This window comes from Sebastes umbrosus, chromosome 13 (assembly GCF_015220745.1).
Source record: "Sebastes umbrosus isolate fSebUmb1 chromosome 13, fSebUmb1.pri, whole genome shotgun sequence".
Taxonomy (NCBI): domain Eukaryota; kingdom Metazoa; phylum Chordata; class Actinopteri; order Perciformes; family Sebastidae; genus Sebastes; species Sebastes umbrosus.
Genome location: NC_051281.1, coordinates 7388378 through 7411396, shown reverse-complemented (window position 1 = coordinate 7411396; position 23019 = coordinate 7388378). Strand labels below are relative to the sequence as shown.

The window sequence follows — 23019 nt, the reverse complement described above, 5'->3', positions numbered from 1 at the left end:
TTGTTTAGCATTAGATCAGGGACTGATGGGTATCGGATCTCTCTCTGGACAAGAGGTCATAGATTTTATCAGTTGAAAAAAGGAGATAAAAAGATTGAGGCAAGAAAAAACATAAATCTTCACTAGATAAGAATGAGAATAGTGTGTTGAAAAGAAGACAAAGTGGAAAAAAGACAGAAAAAATTCATCTCTGGTACTGTGGTGTAGAGAAATAGGACAGACACTGAAAAGTGTTGGGGTGTTTAGCTGGTCCAGCTGTGAGCGTAGTCTCAGGATACAGAGGAGAGAAAAGATAATTTTATCCTATCCCTATCCCAGCTATTGTCAGTGGACCAAAACATAATTCTGAATAAAGGAAAATGAAGGGAGGAAGCTCAGCCGAAGGAAAGAGAGAAGACAGAAAGGGTGCTGGATTAGGGGGCCTCCAAAGAGGACGGAGCACTAATGAGCTGGCATTTACCCCACAGTGACTGTGTGTGTGTGTTCAAGAGTTTGTGCACGCAATCCCATTCCATAAACGTCTCTAATGATTCACACTGTTGTTCCTCTGAAACAGCACTCTTTATGTTGCTCTTGCAGTTAAATGCTGCATTTCTAATTATTAGAAATATGTGTAGTTTAAAAGGTAGGGTCTCTTTAGCATTCAACATCTGGTAAAAGAGAAATCTATTTCTGCTTTTTAGTGCCTTTTTAAATTTACTTTATGTAGCTATGGAAACACCAGGCTCTCCTCCTCTAAACTTTCTAACTCAAAGTTTGATAAGCAAATATTCCCAGGAAACAGGAGATACTATTCCTGCAGTTGCAGAGATATTTGACTGACAGCACCACTGAATTAATAGGAGGTGAGAGAGAGGTAAGATAAACCTAGTCTAGGTTGATGTGGCAACAATATCCTTCAGCTTCTCCTGTAAAAATCTGTAGCAGTTGCACCACCACCTCAGCTGGCGTCTCTTAAGGCAGAGGAGCAACGACTCACTTCTAAAGTTCTTCTGAAAGTCATTGTTCTTCCCCCTATAAAGCTGCAGTTGGTCATTTTGAGCAAATATGATAAAAAGTCTCCAAGCAGCTGTCAATCACTGCTTGCAAAACTCACAAACTCCGATCAAACGGTCAAACTAGGCTGATCAAATATGAATCAAGATTCTGTTACTGTAATGCCTATTTCTCGCAAAAAAATGTTTTCAGAAACATTTGATCACAATCACTTCTGATTCACTTTACTACCAGCCAGTACTTTCACATCTTGGAGCCACAAACGATAATTTTTTTCATTAAATTTGTTCTTTGAGGTGGAAGGAATTGCTGTGTCTATTAACGCTTTGATTTTTATTTAGATTCTGGATTAGTTAATGTGTCTGAATAATCCCATGAGCTACACCTATCCTTGTTTTGCAGTCTTATTGTAGTGGAGGGGTTTATGTGCCTCAGAGCCCAGAGCAGCTATGGTGCCGGGAGCGTCAGTCAAAGAGGATGGTGATTCACAAAGACAGCCATGACTGGTTGGAAAAGATCAAGGAGAACTCTTGTGGAGCAGAGACACATGGGTCCACCCCTGAAACTGGGCTTGTGAGTACAGTGCAAGGCTCTGGTGAGTGCACAGCTCAACTGAGATGTGGGGACATTGCTTTATGGGTTCAACAGTTACAAAGCAAGTGTAGGGGTTGGGAGCAATGTCTGTTGGGCCTGTGGCACGGTTATAACATAGAGTAGCTCTTATGATAGGGATTTAGTCACTGCAGATTGAAAAATATTAGACTTCTTGGTATGTGAGTGCACCATGCTCCAACCTAAAACTGACAAATACTTGTCTGACTCACACCACACTAACTAGTATATGCACATGTTATATTCTTGCTACACAGGGCTTTTGGGGCTCTGTTCAGTGAACACAGTACACATCTCAACTTTGCAAAAGGAGTGCGCACTGCAAAATAATGGCAGCTAATACAGAGGTGATCCCAATTACCAAACACAGAGCTGGACAGAATCCAGGATACCTGCTGTGCTTACCCTGTATTGAGAAGGCAGCCAACTCCACCGCTGTGTCGAACGGACATTCTAGCCTGAAAATACAGACGTGGTCAGAGTCAATGATCAATGAAGCTAACGCACTGCCCTAGGCCATTAAAAATTCCCCTATGATCTTCACTGAGGCCTAATGGTCTCTGTTGTTATTCAGCCAAACAATCCAAAAAAAAGTTTCATTGTAGTAAAACTCACACAGTGCATTCCCAGTCCACTTATTGGCTACAATTAATAATTCGGTAACACTTTATATGACACCCATGTCTATAATGCATTATAAACATACTTATAATGCACTATAATCTGCTTATAGCGTTGTATAATCATAGTTATAAGCACTCATAAATATTAAAAATGAACACATTATAAAGAATTTTATCATTATCATTTTTTTGCAAGGATCAGGTGTATTATAATTACCATTGTTGTAATACATTATAATATTTTATAATGCATTATAATCACTGTTATAATGCATTATAATTACAAGTTGCTATAAGTGGTCATTGGGTGCTTTAATAAAGTGAAACAAAGTTCACTAAATCTCTGCAAGAACCACACACAAAACCTTGTAAAATTATTTTTTACTTTACTTAAAGCAAACAATGATCACTTACTTATAACTATGATTATACAGTGCTATAAGCAGATTAAAAGACATTATAAGTATGATTATAATACGTTATAGACATGGGCGTCATAGAAGGTGTTACCAATAATCCTGTAAGCTTCTTATAGTAACATGGCCGTGACTACCAACACAACAACTCATGCTTAAAGAGATAATAACTGATGAAGGCAGGAAGTAGTAGTAGTAGTCTTGGTCAAGAGATTTAAAAGTTAGTTGTGTGAAATAAAAGTTAAATGAGAGGACAGCTGGGCTACTTTAATATGACAAATTAAATGCTGTACTCAACAATAACTGTTAAAGGACCAGTGAAATGTTGACTTGGGCCAGTAGTGAGTGGCCAGTTTCTGTGTTTTTCACCCTGTGTGATAAGCTCTGAACAATCAGACTAGAAAAACACTCTGAATGTTTTGAACAAACATGGGAGCAGGTACCCTGAACTACAGAGTCAAACATTTACGGTTATTAGGTTGCTTCATTGGAAAAAAAACCTTTTTTTAGGGATTTTCTAGAAGAGTAGATCAAGCTTGTTTGTTTTGAAAGACTTCTACAACAATTATCTACTGGCAGCACCTAAAATGTTAACTGCCACCACCAGGTCTGTTTAACGTTATGACAAGTTATCTATCTCTCCGTCTGCCTGGCTTTCTTACTGAACATTTATTTGGAGTACCATGACACCATGATAAAACAATCTGTGCATCATTCAGGTGGATGGCCGTTGAAAATTAAAATGCAGGAAGTTACTTACTTTCCACTGAGGATATCTTGCTTTAACTGTAACACAAATAGGTATCTGAAAGAAAAACAAAACAATGCAGTTAAATATGGTGATGAAATGTGACTAAATATTGCAGTTTTATGGAATATGATACAGAAACAACCATCTGTGCAAAACTGGCAGCATGAAACACCGCAGCAAATGACATTTTGTTTATAAATCAATGGATAAATATCCCAAAAAGTACTTGCTACAACGCTTTAAGAAGAACCCTGTAGGAAACCTACATTTCTTATTTCTGCATATAAAAAGCGGCATTTCACTTCATTTTTATGTTTGAACACACACAAGAAACAACCCACTTGTATAGCAACACTCTTCCTGCAGAAGACATAACACTGACTTTCTTTTAATATATGACATTGACAGATTTACAAAATAAACAAGGTTTTTAAAATGTGAGCTCAAGAGAAAGTTGAAATGTTTGTGGCTTGACTCACCTGGTGAGCTCCTCGTGCAGGTTGTTCGGTTCTGAGGAGTAAAACTTAACTTTCAGGTGAAGGCAGTATGGTGGGCCGACTAAAGGACAGATCAAAATGACAGCTGAGTAAATATTATCAAGCTTAACAATCATATATCATGTGATAACAAAAATACCATAGTGACATTTTGTTTTAGTAAACTTGTCTTAAAGTCCAGATGCACCACATTCACTTACACTCGCACAAACATCACAAAAACATAACTTACACTTATGTCTAATAATACAGAATTGTAAACAGAGCAGTTGTTTTCATAGGATGGTTTGATATATAGCAAGTAATTATGCATGTTTGGGGAGAAGAGAAGTAATGGGTAGAGGGAGAGACTGTATACTTACTTTTCACTTGTTTTTTGATACTTTTTGTGACATCAAGCCAGTGCTGAAACAACATGAAGGTTATAACGATGTTAAAAACACAGCAGCTTCAACAATGTAGAGATGAGGTTAGGTTTAGTAACAAATCTACACCGATAGCAATTAGATATTACATATAGGGTGCTTTCACACCCACCAAGCGAAAAAATAATAGATTGTTGCACTTTAGTTCTGGTCTGGTTCCTATTCACACTGACTTTTTACAAACGAGAAGTTATACAGACTGACAGGTAACTCACTTTTGACCTATTAATATGCGAAAATACACACTCTGACGTGCTTATACACATGGCCTTAAATACAGATCACGTCCTGAACAGATTTCACGATCAGCAGATGGATTTATTAGTAGTTTAGCTTTTGAAATCATGCAAAAATCACATATCTGCTATCATAAAATCCTGTGGTTGGTTCATTGCTTTCACACAACAAACAAACTGTACCAGAGCTTTCACACCAGCCCAAACGGACCGTACTAATCGGGCAAACGGACCTGAGTTCGTTTTAACCGAACCAAACGGGTTAGGTGTGGAAGCACCGTCTATTATAGCTGCCTTTATTCAATTTACAATTTTAGATGTGCAACTGGAGGAACGAACAACAATTAAGTGGACAATTACATTAATGAAAAGTTGAATTCTGGGAGGTCCTTTGTCAAAATGCACAGACACACTAAAGTCAGTGTTCTGCTCTGTGCTGTAATTCTTCTTGGAAGTTTAGGCTCTATGAGGCATGAAAAATGTCAAGGAGAGGCGGTAGAAGTGGTGTTAGTGTGTGTGCATATGTTAGAGAGAGACGGAGAGAGATAACAGAGGAACTCACAGCCCTCTCTAGTCTCCTCTCCCCCACATTCCTTATCACAGCCCCCCTCTCTCTCTCCCTCTCTACTTCAGCTCTCTCTCCCACCCTTTTGCCTCTCTACCTCCACCCCTCTCCTCGGTGTCCCTCCCTTCAGTTACATCCTCCCACCAGCTTTCCCTCCTTCCACGGCCTTCACAGAGCATCAGGGTGAAGGGACAGAGTTACTGGCAGACCAGTGACTTGAAACAGTTTGTCTCAAGCAGACCACAGTCTGACTCCCAGAGCTGACAAAAGTCCCATAACCAATCCCCTTAGCCTGTTCACTGGCAGGGAAAGTCCCTGCCTAAAGCCTTCCTTCAAATGGGTGAGTCGTGATTTGGACTGAAATCTGAAGTCTGGCTGTGAGCAGCAGCTGAGAAGACTGCCCGAAATAACAGTACTGAACACATGGTTAAAATACTGATTAGTTCAGTACAGTAAATATTGTGATTAATTACTGGCATCAACAATTGCAGGAACAACATTCTTTGACAATATTTGTTTGTCAAAATGTTTCAACATTGTTGACAAGTCAATTTTATATGTTCATTAATTTTAGAAACAAAGAAATCTTGAAACGTGATGATACAAAACAAACCCAACTAAATAGGCAACCCACGGTATGGCAATGAAACAAAACATTAAAAAAAAGCTAACAGTTCAAAATGACACTGGATTATTGTGTAACGTGTATCTTCATTCTTACCGGCACTTGTGCCGAGTCCATGAAGCGCAGTCCGAAGTAGTCTTTCTCTACGATATCCAGATGGTACATGATCTGGTCAAACAGCTCCTCGCCTCTGGCTTTTTTCTGATCAGGGAAACACAAACAAACAAACAGAGGACTTAGATATCTGAGAGAAAAATTGCCTCACCTAGACTCATGAAACTAGTGATAGTAAAAATAAATTTACAGTGTGAATACTGATACTCATGAGGACGATCATGTTCTGTCAGCAATACACACATGATAGGTAAGAAAAGCAATGATTGGGATGATCCATATCTCAAAATATCCAGTGCTGCTGTTATATATTATATGATTATTATAATAAATAACAATTATTATATCATAATTCTTTAATATGAACATACCATCTTTCAGTGTCAATATATATCGTACCCACTCTATATACAGTATAGATACATCTATACATGTACATACTGTACATAATCATCCAGCCTATGTATATCCATTCAGTATTTAATTTTTTTGCACAATTTTTATTGTTTGTTTATAAGTTACGGTAAACTTGACTTGTATATAGATGTTTTATTCTAATTTTATTTTCATTGTTGTTCATTGGTGCTTTTTACATGTATTTATATAATATTTATAAACCTATTATTTCACCACTTGTGTACATTACAGTCCTGTCTATTCTTTACCTTTATTTGTCTAGCTTTGTTGTCCTTTTTACAAGCTGTTATTTCTTTTTCTGTACATCTACATTTAAGTACATCGAGAGAGATGACATTTTTTTTTTTTATTTATTTTAATTAGACACATACTTTGCCAATAAAGGTGATTCTGTTTCTGATTTGTCTGAAGAAGTTCAAAAGACCAAAATATTATTTCCCCCTCTGGCCTAAAATAAATGTTTGGACCTCTTTTTTTGCACCTCTCCAAAATATTGTTTTGAGCAGAGCTTTGTTTAAGTGTACAAGCTCTGATTTGTGTTTGTGTGGATTTGAATAGAGAGAGATATGCGAAAATATTAACATGAGGTACTTGTGAAGTAAGTTTGAACAGGTGTGGCCCTCTCTGACAAGGCCGTACCAGTTACTGCCTGTGTTCTGCCTGGGACTGGGAGATCTCTCCCTCACATGTGCACTCACTCTCACACACTCGCTCACACACTCGCTCACACACTCGCTCACACACTCGCTCACACACTCGCTCACACAGGCATCCAACTTCCAAACCCCACCATGAGGCACAGCGACAGGGCTGCCATGGTAACGGGGACTGAAGTGCCCCAGACGCCGAGGAGCTGAGGGAAGTGGGGTGGCTGGAAACATCATGTGATCATCTGGCTCTGTGGGCCCTTCACTATGTCAGGAAAAGCCGCTATTCAAGATCAGGCTGCTGCTGCTGCATTTTTTCCTTTTTTTAATCTGCAATTTCTGTAATGGCACTGAAATTATCTGTAATTTTAACCAAGAGTAGGACTGACTTTCTACTCTTTCCCATATTTTTTCTCACATATTTACAAAACATTTTCACCAGTCTTGATTTTCTCTCATGTTTTTATGAAAATCAAAAGCATGTTAGAACCACAGCATCCATGATTTATTGTTTCTTTGAGCCATCTCGTAAACAAAAATATCAACGTCAAGTCCCCACACAGGATGCAGGGTAACTAATCATGGCATTCATGTGACTGGCCCGTTAGTAGTCAAGTCCAAAAGGTTTCCCTTCAGTAAATTACTGGGGTGTAAGGAAGGTATTTTGTGCACTTGTTCACTATTGGTGATGTTCTCTTCGCATCAGGACTTTAGAATGTCTTTTCCATTTGCAGCACTAGTTTCATCACCAACTTTTAAGGTAAAATTTACAAAATATGTGCAAAATTTTACCCACAGAAACCAGGGACAAATCACAGCATATAAAAAAAGAAACATGGCAACATTACATGAGGAAATGAGAGGGTTCATGGGTGCTCTAAAGGTTTAGTAGAAAGTAGCAGCGAACACAGCTCCAAATCTTGAATAGTGTTGGGTGTGCGGTAGTTGCAAGGACAGAAAAAACAAATCACCTGCACTCACAGATAAAGGGTCTTTCTTTGTTTCTTGTGTCAGCTATAAGCCATCATCAGCGTGACTGTCACTGTGATTTGTTTCTTCTGTTCTAAAGGTTTCCCTGTGTGTCCTACACACACACACACTCTCTCTCTCTCACACACACTAAAACACACCCCAAGAGAGCTCCTGGGCAGCTCAGGGGGGCTGGCCCCATGCTAGCTGGCATAGTTGACAAGGCATACCGCACCCCTACAGTACCCAGGGAGAGAGAGAGAGTACAAAGGACTCATTGTGTATGTGTGTGTGTGCCTGTTATACTGCCTGCAGTATTGTTGGGCTGTTTGCAGTCTTTCTGCCTGCCTGTGAGCATACAGCTCTGTCTCTCAGACGCTGAGTGTCACAATGTTTAAGTTACAATTGAGGTATTTATCTGATGTGGCAATTTACAAGTCCATTAATCCAACCAACCAGCGTAGTAATGCATCCATTTTAAATGGCCAAAACACAATGTCTAGGACAGGTGGACGACTAGAGGACTTTAAGAAGGAAAACCATGTGGTTTGGATTATTTTACGCACTTGACTGTTCATTTATAGTATGGCTGTCCAAAATGGGAGTAATACTCCGTAAGCGATAATGTTCGGGCCATGTTTACACTGCAAGAGATAAGTTAAAGCAAGCTTCAACAGACAGCAACATCAACAGAATGACTTATTTTATGTAAAAATAAGTCTACAATGAGAGGAAAGGAGGATGGAGGAGGTGACAGAGTGGGTGGCTGTAGGGTGGGGAATGGGTGGAGAAAGATAAAGAGAGAAGACAAGGAAGTAAATAAATTCAATGGGAAGGAATGTGAATCATAAGGCTGTGTGGAATTATGTTTGGACATGGATGCTGCCAAACAAAGGTATCCCTAGGAGGCAACCCTTTGGGTGGCCTTACATACTAGTGACACACACACACACAGCTGGAACGCCAGTAAAGCATGTGAATGAGCCCTATTCAGTTGTGGCATCTATTTACAACCACCTGAACATCTAAAAAGAAAAAAAAGAAAAACGGCACCATTTCGCAGGGGGTCCTCCAAATTTATGCCAGCTTGAGTTGACTTGACAACTGTTTAGCCGGCACCTGCCAATATGCAAACTATTAAATGTGTAACATAAATCTTGTTAACCCCAAAACAAACAATAACATTGAGAAAATATGTATGTATTTTGCAGAGCAATACAACATGAATCCGAACTACGACAAGGGAAACTATAATATTTTAATTGACAACCAAACTTTGTTAAACATTCACTCCTACTCCACAATCCCTGGAGTCTTTTACACCGTATGCTTAAGCAAAGAAAGATTGCTAGCAAAAGACAGTAATGTGCTAAGTTTAGCTTTTTTTCCTCAGAGTCTGGTTGACTAAATGATAAGCATGGCTGAAACACAGATAGTGGGAAGCTGCAATGTTTCCCTGCAAACCTGCTCAGCTTCCCTCTCTTCTGTCAGAGGATCTGTCTGTACTCTGTGCTGTTCCTCCAATAAACGTTCAGTTCCCCATCATATCTGAGCATTTAGGAACAACTCAGACAGCATAGAACAACCACAATAACAAAAAAACATTCAACACTATCAAGGCCCCTCAAGGGTGAATATACACAAGTTACCTTGAATCAATTCTCTTAACTAATTAGACACAACGCTACTGGTTTAGCTCACATTTCCCCAGCAGGGATCTGCGGGAAGGAGGGAAATGCATTTTCATCTGGATCTTCTAAATTAGAGCAGAAATTAAAAGTCCTGAATTATTAATTCCACATTGTACTCACGCAAACTACAAATAAGTAAGGCCCTGATGACAAAATACTCACTGCTAAATTTTGCACCAATCTACTGTGCACACGAATCCCTTCTCCTCCAGTTTATCTCGAATGACTTATAAATGTCACTATTTTTGCAGACTTTATCTCTTTGGCCTAGATGTCAGGCAAACATCGGACTTTTGCAGAAGTCCAGGTCAGTCCTCTCCAACTCATGTTAACATGTTGTTTACCTGTGTCCATCTCAACAAATACCCGAACAGGCAGCCTGTGTTCTGGTGAGCTTGTACTGTTGTGCGTACCAAGACAACTGGTCCAAGACCGCTTGCAAGACGTGGTCTCGGACCGGTTGTTTTGGTCCGCACAAGAGTATGATTACTGCATTCACAACTGCGCAAACGAACCGCACAAGAGTTCAATTAAAATGGATTTAATGTTGGCTTATGAAAGCATTGTTAGGCTAGTGTGAAGTCAATGAACTCCATAAATGAAAAAGGAAATACAAACAAATCCCAACTAACAAGTAACACTGGTAAAACAGTCTCGTACAAATTCCAGTAATCACTTCAGTCCAAAAGAGAGAGGGAGGGAGAGAGAGAGAGAGAGAGAAACAGAGAGAGAGAAAGAGAAACAGTCGGAGCAGATAACATTCCACTAAAAGAAAGACTGAATAACCTCACTATGCACACAATGCTTAGCTCATAGGAAGGATTACATGTTAATGATTTGGCAGCTCTTACACTAAGACATGCTCAAAAATGTGTGACATCACATGTGATCAAGATAAGATTGAGTCATTTGGGACAGTTAGATACCAGACCGACTGGCCTCGATGGAATGCTGCAGGTTTGGCACATGCAATGCCAGTGGAAAACAAAAGGTACCCAAAGAGCTGTGAGCTGAGGAGCAAAAATAAAGATCACATGAGGGAAAAACATCCATATATTCATGCCCTCAGTTCTAAAATGATGTGTAAAATGACACATGGTGTTATTCCTAGAAGAAGCTTTGTGTTTGTCTAAGAAAAGTCGATACAAATAAACAAATAACATAAACATGAGAAAGAAGAAAAGGAGGAAAAACAGGAGAAAAAAGACAGAAGAGAGAGTAAGAAGTGGGGGGAGTGGAGTTCTGCCAAAGAACATATATTGCCAAGAAGTGAAAGTCCATTGTTCATTCCATTGCAACATCAGCGCCCAGCAGCAAAGCTACGCTTCCGCCATTTTGGACTGAAAGCGACTACCGGACACCAGTAAAACGTCTGCCTAAAAAATATCCATACAAAAGTATAACAAAATTATTTCTATTCTATTGTCATTTTCCACCAAAATGGCCTGTATTGAACAATACAATATTATAAATATAATAAGCGTTTTCAGTCCAAAATGGCAACAGCGGCTGTTGTAAAAAAACAAAAACACTGGAGTTCCATCTCTTTGCTTCTATACTCTTTGGTTCTGCTCTGTGTCCACTTGGTGATGAGCCCTACATGTCATGTGATGCTGTCATGTGATTAAGTGTGTTCGCCCCAGAGAGGATCATGGTATTACAGGTGATCAGCAACACTACCACAACACACACACGCACACGCACAAACACACACTATAGCTCAAAAGGACTGCTCTACTGACACATTCTTCTTGTGCAGCCACTAAAAGTTCTTCAGGGCTTCCAAAGTGCTGTTACTCTGAAGTTAAATGTGAATTCAAAAGTCCTTCCAAATGTTGTGACACCCTGCTTCTCACTACAATCAAGTAGAGAAGAATGCACAACCTCCACAATGATGCCTGGAGATTAACAAGCATCTGGGTGGTGATCACTGTTAACATCCACACTATGGCACAACCTAAAAGGCTCAAACTATAGCAACCCTCCTTACCGGCAGGTCAACGCTGACGTCTGTCCCGTCCAGTAAAGAGACGCGGCAGGTGATGATAGACTTTGCATCCCCAGCAGCAGGGATGTGCGTCACGGCACGCTGGGCCTCCCGTAACCGACTTTTCTCTGCATGTTTGCGGATGGAGCGTCGCCCCAGCGTCCTGCGCAGGAAACTCAGCATCATGGGGGAGAGGGAAGGTTACACTGCCACACCTGTAAGAGAAGAGAATAGATATATTAACACATATAAGAAATTAAACATGAGATGTAGTTTCACATATTTTTAGTGTGGATTGTTATAATGTCAGCTGGCTAGTTATCCACCATGAATACCTGACATAAACTGCAAACTAACAGGTGCATATATATATATATATATATATATATTAGGGCTGTCAAAGTTAGCGTGATAATAACGTGTTAATGCAAATTAGTTTTAACGCCACTATTTCTTTCACAAATTAATGCAACTTGTGATTTCGGAGGTTGTGGCAGGCTCAGTTTTAAAGCTAAAGGGAAGAGAAATCCATTGGTACCAACCATGTCATACTAGCTTGTCGCGAAAGAGGCTAAATGACGCTCCAAACTTGTGCCAAATTTTGGCGAGGAAGGGTTCCCTTGACCTCTGACCTCAAGTTATTTGAATCTAGGCCGAAGAGATAAAGTCTGCAAAAATAGTGACATTTATAAAGTCATTTGAGATAAACTGGAGGAGAAGGGATTCATGTGCACAGTAGATTGGTGCCGAGTCAAAGTGAAAACACTTTGACAGCAATATTTCAAAGTCTGCGATTCCCTGCATAGAAGTGGCAGCTCTCGAGACGAAAAAGCAAAAATGTGCTCCTTATCACATGTCCATCAGCAAATGCATTTTTTTATTTGGTTTGCTTTAATTTGTGCACTGTGAAACCAAACTGGACGACTCTCATACTAGCTTGTCGCGAAGGAGACTAAATAACGCTCGAAACTTGCGCAAAATTGTCAAGATATGTGAATGTAAATGGGTTCTATGGGTACCCACGAGTCTCCCCTTTACAGACAAGCCCACTTTATGATAATCACATGCAGTTTGGAGCAAGTCATAGTCAAGTCAGCACACTGACACACTGACAGCTGTTGTTGCCTGATTTGAGCATATATTTTATGCTAAATGCAGTACCTGTGAGGGTTTCTGGACAATATTTGTCATTGTTTTGTGTTGTTGATTAATTTCCAATAATAAATATAAACATATGTTTGCATAAAGCAACATATTTGTCCACTCCCATGTTGATAAGAGTATTAAATAATTGACAAATCCCCCTTTAAGGTACATTTTGAACAGATAAAAAACGTGTGAATATCTAATATTTGGGTCTAGGCAAGGCAATTTGCTACTATTATGTGGTCTTAACATTTGGTAACTAAATAGATTGCCTAGCTACCACTTATGTCTGTAAACTGACTGTTGACGTCACAGGTGATAAACAAAGATAAATGGTGGCTAACCAAGATAGTTATCTGTCATCTTCTAACAAGTCAAAAACTGGTCGTTAACTGAACTAACGGTTTTCAGTGTCATAACGGTTACTATAATACAGCTAACGTTAACCTAACGAGGGTAAAAACGCCTTATAGTTAAACATTTAATTACTTTTAACGTTACTGTGCAACTTAATTCGACGAATACAAGAAGCAAAGCAAGAAAAAAGAAGATATTTGAGCTGGAGTTTACACATTTAGCTAGCTAAATTAATTTAAAAAAGTTGGCTGACCGTTAGTCGACCGTTAGTTAGCTGACCGTTAGTCGACTTCAAGGATGTAACCGTTAACATCATATATTTGCTATTTGTGGTTTAAGGTCGTAAAAGAAACCGCTGACAAAGTCTGAAATATAAAAGACAAGCTAAAAAAACGTCTATAGTCTTTTAAAATAATAATAATAAAGCAAAACATAAACATTTGATCCCTTTATTTTCACAACTGTGAGGCCTGAGGTAACGTTACCAGTGTAAGCAACAGGTGTGCGCTTGTTTTACAACACAAGCTCTAACCGTTAGTGAAGAATAGAACAGAATGCACGAGACTCCGACCACACCAGCGGGTCCCGTACAGTAAAACAAGCGCCGCCTTGTTGCTCAGAGAGACATACACTTGCTCCGCAGCCACTTGTTTGTGGATGTCTGCTGGAGGATATAAATGCATACTTACAAAGACCTCCTCGTATGAATTCACGGTGAAAGCATGTCCGCTTGCATTGTAGACGACTAAACAGCAGCCTCGTACGTTTCCATGGTTTGTAACTTGTTGTTTTTTACCTCTGCGGGTGATTTTCTCTCCCAGGTCCCAACAAAAAGTAGGAGGCAGAGCTTCACTCCGGATGTGACGTCACGATAAATCCCTAACAAAAAGGTAATTAGCATATTTAAAGAGACACACCTTTTTTTAGTTTGAGCTGGAATGGTTAGTTAAAGTTTGCTTTTTTGTATTTTTTTTATTACCTAAAAACACTTAAATTATTGTTGCCCTGGCTGATTATATTCAACATTTCATATATATATATTTTTAATACAAGGCCAGATAAAACAAGCCTGCTAATCAATCAATTATACATTATTATATACAAATAATCATACATTCATGAAATAATTGTCATGCGATTTAAAACTTCCAGTATTAAGAAAATTGGCCTCCTCATTCATTTTCTGAATTTGAGCCATGCAGTGTGCTGTCACCATTAGACAGCAGCACCTCCTGCTGGTTGGATAATAGGGAATAATGGTTTAAAAATGTGGTCAGAAACTAACAGACCTGTTTAACCTGTGGTTCATTTAGGGTTAAGAGGTCATTAAGCATTGGCAGGCACTGTGTAAAAGGAGTTAGTTTCCTGCTCTTAACAACTATTTTTAATGTTTTAAGTGTCTTTATGACGACATTGAATCCCTGCTAGGATGCGGGACACTGCTTTCAACATTATCCTGACTCTCACCTTATTATTTTCAAATAAATATTAGGGGTGCACAATTAATCGAAATTTTATTGAAATCGCAATATGGCCTACTGCAATTTTCAAATTGCAGGATGAGGAGGAAATCGCAATATTAGTTAAAGGTGAAATGTGTGGGAAAATACCGTTTCAAATTAAATATTGTAGTGCTGAGATGTCCCGGCCTACACATCAGATTCTACAGACTTAAGAAAACATCTATGTTTGGTACTTTGGTTCTTTGTTTGGTTTGTTTTTCAATGAAAATGAGTATAATGATCTAATATCGCAAAATATTTGCCAAAAATAAATCCCCAGAAATGATGCTTTATGGGTGCTACTGTACTGTATATACTATAAACAAGCCATATTTATGTCTGAGTCAATTGTCAAGAACTGCCTGCAACGATATGGCATGATCACTAAAATGTATGTGGACAGCGTATACTAGGGCTGCAACTAACAATTATTTTCATTGTCAGTTAATCTGTCGATTATTTTCTTGATGAATTGATTAGTTGTTTTGTTATAAAATGTCAGAAAAAGGTGAAAAATGTCGATCAGTGTTTCCCAAAGCCCAAGCTGATGTCCTCAAATGTCTTGTTTTGTCCTCAACAAAGCTATTCAGTTTACTGTCATAGAGGAGTAAAGAAACCAGAACATATTCACATTTAAGAAGCTGGAATCAGAGAATTTCTACTTAAAAAAAAAAGACTAAAACCGATTGATCGATTATCAAAATAGGTGCCGATTAATTTAATAGTTGACAAATAATAGATTAATTGTCCAGCTCTAGCGTATATGCTGTGCAGATACAGTGTTTCACCCCTCAACCCTGCAAAATGTCTAGTTATACTCCCTCAAAAATGTGCCTCTGCTCCGCCACACAATACTAATAATCTCATACTATATGCTAGTATACATATAACCCAGCTGTGGTCTATACATTTAAGCAGGCCTTCTTGAACTATTATAAGACTGCATCACCTTTAAAAATGAGCACTGGTATACGTCAGAAAGTATGGCGACTGTTCCTTTGTGTGTTAAAACTGTTATCATTACAAGAAGTACAGTAGATGCATCTTTTTTTCTGTTTAAGGGCTTTAGTGTGCAGTAATAGCTCCCATTATGGCTCGATAATACCATTATAAAAGGAGATGGTTAGATCCAAAGTACCTTCTTCTATCAGATCATCTGACATGATCATAAATCTTTAAGGTTGGCTTGTTTCAAGGCAGTGGGAAAGCCGTTTGTTTCACTAGAAAACCTTCTTTCACAACTGAAAAACGATTTTCTTTTTGCTCTTGAAAAGCCTTCTTCTGTCAGTGTGTTTGTATTTTTCTTTGTTAAATCTCAAACATCAAAAATACAAAACAAGTGGTTGTGGTCGAGGTCTTCAGCATCTCTTTCACCTGCTCGCTGCTCACTCTCTGTCATTGCCCAACCTCACTTTTACAGTGTGGAAAAGCCAGTTGATCTGAATCCACGTCTCCATGCTTTGACAGACAAGCTTCAATTGTTCACAATCGAGCTCATAGACAAAGCGCCGTAAAAACCATGATACCAGAAAGAAACAAGCAACTGAGGACAAAGGTTTTTATGACACAGGTAGGAGTTAACCAAGGGTATAATACGGTAAAACATTTCTCAGTATTTTGTGTTTCATTATATATACACTCGCTGTTATAGATTACGTCTCAAACAAAACAAAAACTTTTGAAATAGCAGTCTTGAAATACACACCAGTTGTGTCACATTTGAATCATCCAAAAAAGGAAAAGAAATCAAAAATAAAATCAAAACAAAATCTTTCTGCTCACAATTGATTTTCCCTTTTATTTTAAAGATTTTTTTTTCATATACAACATTGTATTTACATGGTCTAGTATTATTTACACAAAATTAACAAGTGGCACTGTGTAGTTAGGAGTTCTTTTTTTTTTTTCTTGTTCCCTACTAGTCTTGTTTTTAAACAAAATAAAAATGACAAATTAAAAAAAAAAACAATGCTTTATGTCTCCAAATTTTTCTCCAGTAGCACTACCTGCCACTCAGCCTTCTACAAAGTGCTGTCCTGTCTCTACCCGACTAGAGCTGTTTTCATCTTTACAAAAATACAACTAACCCGAGCCCTCCCCGCGTCTGGTCCCCTTCCACACTACCTTTGATCAGTACCCTAAACGCACACACACACTACCAATTATGTGTCAACAACAAAACACTTTGAACACAGACAGCTCGTTGCTGGACATTTTGTGCAGATGGAAACTCTGGCAGCCCTGATTTATCAATTATTAACTTTTCACTGCGGGGCCCAAGTTTTTATTTTCCTGTTAGAAATAACTTGTTATTGATGCGGCTTTGTCACAAGGCCTTCAGCGTTAATTAAATTTGATCCAAAAATGGATGATAAGAAGCCACTGGGTGCTGAACGGTTGTTCTTTTGATTAGAAGCTCATACATGTAGGGGTCTGCCGATAACAAAAAAAAAAAGTTCTCGTCCTGTGGAAAACAAGCCTGATTCTGCGCTACTGTACCCATGGTATTCTGCTCAGATGTGTCATTTGCCTTGAGGCCGTGCAGAGAGAGTGGGATCCTTGTATAATGATCCAAAAGAAGAGGCATCTGGGGAGGAACAATGAGAAGAATGGACTGTGGATGTTGCGTGGGCTCTGCTGAAATGACTGATGTTGCCTGAGAGAGGCAGATTTTTTTGGGAGAGGGAGAGATAAAAAAATTGAGAGAGAAGAGGAAAGCTTCTTGATCCCACCTCTCCGTGTGGCAAAAGTATGATTCAGCTGTTTAAAAGGGAGGTTTTGAAATGTTTCACACGCAAAAAAAAAAGACTCTCCAAGAAGGCTCTAGCTGAGTTTCTTCAGTAAAACTTGAGACCAGGTGAGATTAGGTTTGTGGCTTTTATGGCACAACCCTTCATTCCAGTTAACGGACAAGCAGGCTTAGACCAGACAGCTAACAAACTAGATGTTAGAGATGGAGGAGGGAGAGAAAGAAGAGGAGGACACACACACTCTCACACACTCACAGCAGTAGGTTTTTCCAGCAGAATCCAATGACAGCAGGTACCGAAGCAGTCCGTAAGAAAAATATCTCAACTTATCAAGAGGCTACACTTCATTCCATACCACTATGTAAAGTACAAATTTAAACCTGTACTTAGACAAAAAAAAAAAAAGACTTGATGCTGGGATTTGTGAATTAAAAAATACAAGTCATCACTTCTTATTAACACGTCATCATCTCGGCTTTAAAACAACATGTGCCTTAAAATGAAGTACCGTTTGGGAAAGATCAATAAAAATAAAATTAAAAAAAGGAAAAGTGTTGGTTGAATGTTCTGTTTGTGCTGCTTCTTTGAACTGTTCTCTGGCAGACAATCAGACAGATTGAGAAAGAAAATTAAACAGCAAAGGTTGGTTTAAAGCACCGCTCCAGTGACCTCTGAATGCTGGGGGTCATACGACAGCTCGCACAAAGCGATGAGCCACCAGTCTCAACTGCAAATGTGTGAGGAGAGATACTGTTTACAGGATTCAAATGTATATTAACCCTCTGTATGTAAACACTGAGGGGAGGTCAGTGGAGGGAGTCACGTTTATACCATTCACACTAAGGTTGAGATCAGTTCACTGTCAATTCAGCAAGCGATTGATTGCATGAAAATTCTAGCAGCTTTCAAGAACTAATTAAAACATACAGGTGTCTGATTTGTTTGGGTACTTTTGGTGCCTTCAAATGGTGTCGTGTTTACCGTGTTCGCGAGAAGATGCCATATGAACGCTCTCATATTCACGATCTTGTAAGTGGAAAGTTTCTGAAAGCTCAGAGTTCACGAGTTGTGACGTGTTTGTTGATGTTGTGAGAAATGGCGGAGGCCATCGAAGTTCATGTTTTGGTGCATAAAAAGTTAATATATTGTAATTTTAGTCGTATATTGTTTTTCTTCATAATTAATAGGTCTGAGGAAAATGTTGATATTCCCAACGGCCTCATCTTTTTCCTCTGTCATTATGCATTTCCTGCATTATGTCACACACTTGTTAGCTTGCGTAATTGTTAGCCTCTGTGGCTTCTAGACACGGACAGTAACGTTACTTCCCATGTTGTAAACACAAGCTCACGAGTTTCATTTGAAGGCACCATATGACCACGATTTGCTTCTCAGGTTCAGGGGGGAACCAATCAGAGAGAAGCCACAGAGCTTCCCATACGGCGGGGATTTGTTGTCAGTGTCTGGCTCAAGGACACTTCAGGGTTTGAATTAAATATCTAATTGACTGCATGTGAATTTAATGAGAGAAGTGAACTGAGCTCAGCCTTGTTTCTTAGCTTCATCAGCCAGGAGACGGCTGGGAAATAGCTTAGATTGTAACTCAGTGAGGCTGCGTGTCTACTGGGGCCTCTCTTTATGACGCTGCCTTCATAATGTGCTGTTACGCAATGTGACGTGAATTTGTTTTGAATAATCAATCAAAGCTGAAAGTTTAATTTCATATCGTTATGTCACTGGGAGGTCTGGCTGTAGCCGCTGTGGCAGAAGTGAAAGAGAGGTGCCCAGTAAACACTGGCCGTGAGGATTGTAAACCAGTTATGATCTTCACCACGCCAAACGATGGCCGCTTCAGAGCGCACGTGTCTGTAAGCTCAAAAACACAGCACAAAGCAGGATCAAGAGTACAACTCGCCACAGCATTTGAACAAGAGGTGAGACACAAAGTGCTTTCAGCTGTCCATCTGTCAGTCTGGGCTGTCAGAAACTTAGACGAGAAAGCTGAGAAAGATAAAAACCCAAGTACAATAAATTAATTTTTTTTTCTCCACGAAAAGCAAAAGAAATAAAGAAGTAGTTAGAAGAAGAGGAATCACACTACTTTACTACCTAAGATTTAATCAGGAAAGCATGAAGCTCTAGATTCATACAAACAAACATACAAGTTTTTTTTTTGTTCAGTGGACAGGGTTTGACACAAACTAAAACACAATAAATACTCTTTCTGAGGAACAAAAGATAAGGTATATCTCTTTATCAGCTAAAAGGACACTAAAAAAAGGCAGGTCCGTCTGGCAGACTCGCTCAGAAGGGGGCAGGGCGACCCTTTGAGGAAAAAAAAAACTTCCCATCGACGGGGGCAGCCCTTCCCCTTCGTACTTATGGCACTACAGCAATTCCCCATCCACTTTTATTCTCTCGTACTTTTATCTTTTCATTCTTTGTAGACTGTTTTCGTTTACCCTGAACATACAATATCCCCTAATGGTACCTATTCAACACAGCTGGGTTTCTTTTTTTATTCTAGCTTGTCCACGACTTTCACGTTTGTTTGTTCGTTTGTGTGTCTTTTTTCCATTTTTGTCAGCATAAAGTGCAACAGTGCTTTTGTTCTCTCCTCCGGCCACCTGGCCTCCTCCTGGTAACCCCCGACAACTGCCAAACGTCTAAAGTCAAGGGTTAGCAGGATCAGGGTCAGGGTCAGGATCAGGGTTCACGCTGGTCTCGCTGGTGGCGCTTGCAGCGCTGGCGCTGGTGGCGCTTGCAGCGCTATTGGCGCTGGCGGCGCTCGCAGCACTGGTGGCGCTAGCGGCGCTTGCGACGCTTGCGACGCTTGCGACGCTTGTGACGCTTGCAACGCTATGCTCCTCCACTTCCTCCTCCTCTTCATCCTCTTCTGTCACTTCCCCCACATCCAGCACCTCCACCTCTTCGTCGTCATCATCCTCTTCATCCAGACCTCCTTCCAGCAACTCCACCACAGCCGACTCCCCCTCTTCCATCTCTGATGCTGCTCCTCCTGCTTTCCTCTCCTCCTCCCTCTCCTCGTCCACCTTGTCTCTCAGCTGGTAGACGACGGTCTTGAATGGTTTGACGAGGCCCTCCTCGTAGACTCTCAGGATGGCCTCACATACAAAGCGGTACTGACTCTGATGGAGAGACAGAGACAGAGAGAGAGACAGAGAGAGAGAGAGATTTCAGCTGCTGGTTTAAAGTGTCTGAAAGCAGCTAGACAGACAGATGAATGTGTCTACATACAGGTGTTTGTATCATCATGGCCCTCTGGTCTCTCATGGTCCTGACGATGTCTAGAGGATACACTGGCTGACCGCACTCCATTAGACACAACGCCGTCTCCATGGTGATCAGAACCCCTGTCCGACCAATCCCAGCACTGGAAAAAAGACGGACGACAGAGAATTAGAGTCTGTGAACATGCAGAGACCAAAATATACACAACACCGGTCAGTACAACACACAGGCATCAAAATATACCAAACACCGGACAGTACAACACACAGAGACCAAAACACACACAACACTGGTCTATGTCTAGGACTCTGTCAGTCAATCAACATCAAACAACACACCAAACAGTCGATAATGGATCCACCACTTCAGATAATTCAAAGAAAGAGTAACTGTACCTGCAGTGTACCACCATCGGCTGGTCTTGTCCGGCCCGTTTGGTCCGTACCAGAGATACAAAGTCCAGGAAATCAGTGGAGTCATCGGGGACGCCGTGGTCCGGCCAAGCCAGGTACTGGATCTGGGTAAGCTCTCTCTCCTGCTCACTCTGAACACACACACACACAGAGAGAAGGAAAAGAAGAAGACAAATTATATTATGCACTGCCTTTCAGAAAAGCTTCTTTATTACTGGAAACAAACGGTCTCACCTCAGTCAAGACCCAAGCTTACGGAGTAATGAATTATTCTCAGATATCACTCATCCTCAGAACCCAAAACAAGTTATTGTATTTCATGTGGGCGACCTCCTAGCATGTTTCATTGAGCTCTGCGTCCTAGGGGGAGACTGCACAGCACCCTGTTTGTGTAATTATGGCCTTTAAACGTGTTATGAAACGAGCAGTGTGAATAACAAACAGTGGTTTTATTTTCTTCCTCTCTGCTGGACCACTTGGTGATTCGCGTTGTTCTTTCCCAATTTTATTAAACCCCCGATACTGAAGACAATATTTTCTGCTACAAAATGTACATTTTTATGTTGCTGCGATCAAACTATAAATAAATATATGTCACATTTTGTCACAGGGAAAGAAAAACAGACAAAGAGGATAGTATAGCAAGGTAATGTGCACTCAGTGAATAAGAAAATAAAGAATTAGCGAGATTTAAACCCAACATAATGACGACTTTTACACACATACAGAACCTACAGCAGATAACCACTGACCGCTGTTTCATGTGCGACTCAGAGCCCCTGTGTTCCTCTTTAATATTGCCTCGCTGCATCGCCATGGTAACACATCTATCTCCATGGCAACAATCACAGGCAGAGGAGAATGCTAATTGCCTCCTACAGCCATATATTTCAAAGGTCATGATGCATGGGCAACACACACGGGGAAGTAATCAGGAAAACACAGAGAACAGGACGTGATGAGGAAACAGCAGGAGCATTTCATCCTCCATTAAAAGTTCATTTTCAATTTGATTTAGTCCTCAATACCGGCGTGGGTGTGTCAAATTTATCACATGACACAATGATGTTGACATAAGAAGGCTTCAAATGTCAAAATAAGACAAACTAACATTCTCCATTTCTGTTTTTCAAACTATCGTCGTCCCACTCTCTGCTCCTCTCTCTCTCTCTCTATTTCAGCAATGTGACTGACTAGGGTGGTTAGGTTGTCATGGTAACCAGAGATCCCAATACGTGGCCCGCATGCAGCAGAGGGAGCCAGAAAAAGAACAGCCCACACTGGTCACTATGGCAACACACCTCCTCGGGGTCCTCAGCGGCTCATCCTTCCTGAGACACGCTGGTCCCTCGCTTTGATTGGACCCAGCGTCTCCCTCTGTGATGCCTTCGGCCTCCTCGCTATCCTGCGCCGCTTCACTCTCTTGTTCCTCTGATTTGCTCCTAATTTTCCTTCCCTGTTTTTTCCCTTTTGAGTGTGTGTGCGTGTTCCTGACTTAGGCTACCTTCAGGGACACATTTCAGACTAAAGACCGGTTAATAGGGGACAAAAGCTGTGTCCCCAATTTGGAAAAAAGCTGATTTCTGGGTCAGTGGTTAAGGTTAGGGTTAGAGTAAGAGCGCTTTCACATCAGGGACCCGGATCCGATCACACTTGACCCCAAAGTCCAGCTCGTTTGATTAGTGTGAACGCTCCGTACTCGGGCACGGTTCGTTAATCCATACTCGAGTCCACTTGAAAAGGTGGTGTGGAGTACGGTTCATGTGTACTCAGGTACGGTTCGCATCAGGTGTGAAAGCCGAAAGCAGGAAGGCAGGCGAGAGGTTCTTTAAAATAAAAACAACAGTAAGCGATGGGGCTAGATGACATTTGTGATTTTATTTAGCTAGTTTAATGGTCTGCCTCTGATGAACGAGAGATGCTCAGCTGCTCAGCGGGCAGAGAGAGAGAGACAGCGGGGGGGAAACAGAGTGCAGAGCCGGCATATTTTCACATCGAACTCAAACCGGAGTTGGTGATTTTTGGAAA

General features: G+C 40.3%; 2 protein-coding genes across 7 annotated transcripts in view; both read right to left on the bottom strand.

The window, feature by feature from the left end:
- epb41l5 (erythrocyte membrane protein band 4.1 like 5) overlaps nt 1-13934 on the bottom strand; it is a 43776-nt gene extending 29842 nt beyond the window's left edge. For 2 of the 3 annotated variants that reach the window (XM_037789316.1, XM_037789317.1), the window contains exons 1-7: nt 13764-13933; nt 11575-11786; nt 5843-5947; nt 4258-4300; nt 3878-3956; nt 3408-3452; nt 2014-2066 (exon numbers count right to left, since the gene is read on the bottom strand). In XM_037789316.1, the coding sequence (XP_037645244.1) occupies nt 2014-2066; nt 3408-3452; nt 3878-3956; nt 4258-4300; nt 5843-5947; nt 11575-11757 (508 nt within the window). In that variant the 5' untranslated portion in view covers nt 11758-11786; nt 13764-13933. Of the gene's footprint in view, nt 1-2013; nt 2067-3407; nt 3453-3877; nt 3957-4257; nt 4301-5842; nt 5948-11574; nt 11787-13763 lie in introns of all 3 variants that reach the window. The other variant, XM_037789315.1, reaches the window with a different exon arrangement.
- Nucleotides 13935-19424: 5490 nt separating this feature from the next.
- The window catches only part of ptpn4a (protein tyrosine phosphatase non-receptor type 4a), an 85802-nt gene continuing 82207 nt past the window's right edge, over nt 19425-23019 (bottom strand). For all 4 annotated transcript variants that reach the window (XM_037790321.1, XM_037790322.1, XM_037790319.1 and 1 more), the window contains exons 25-27: nt 20974-21122; nt 20585-20720; nt 19425-20475 (exon numbers count right to left, since the gene is read on the bottom strand). In XM_037790321.1, the coding sequence (XP_037646249.1) occupies nt 19999-20475; nt 20585-20720; nt 20974-21122 (762 nt within the window). In that variant the 3' untranslated portion in view covers nt 19425-19998. The remainder of the gene's footprint in view (nt 20476-20584; nt 20721-20973; nt 21123-23019) is intronic.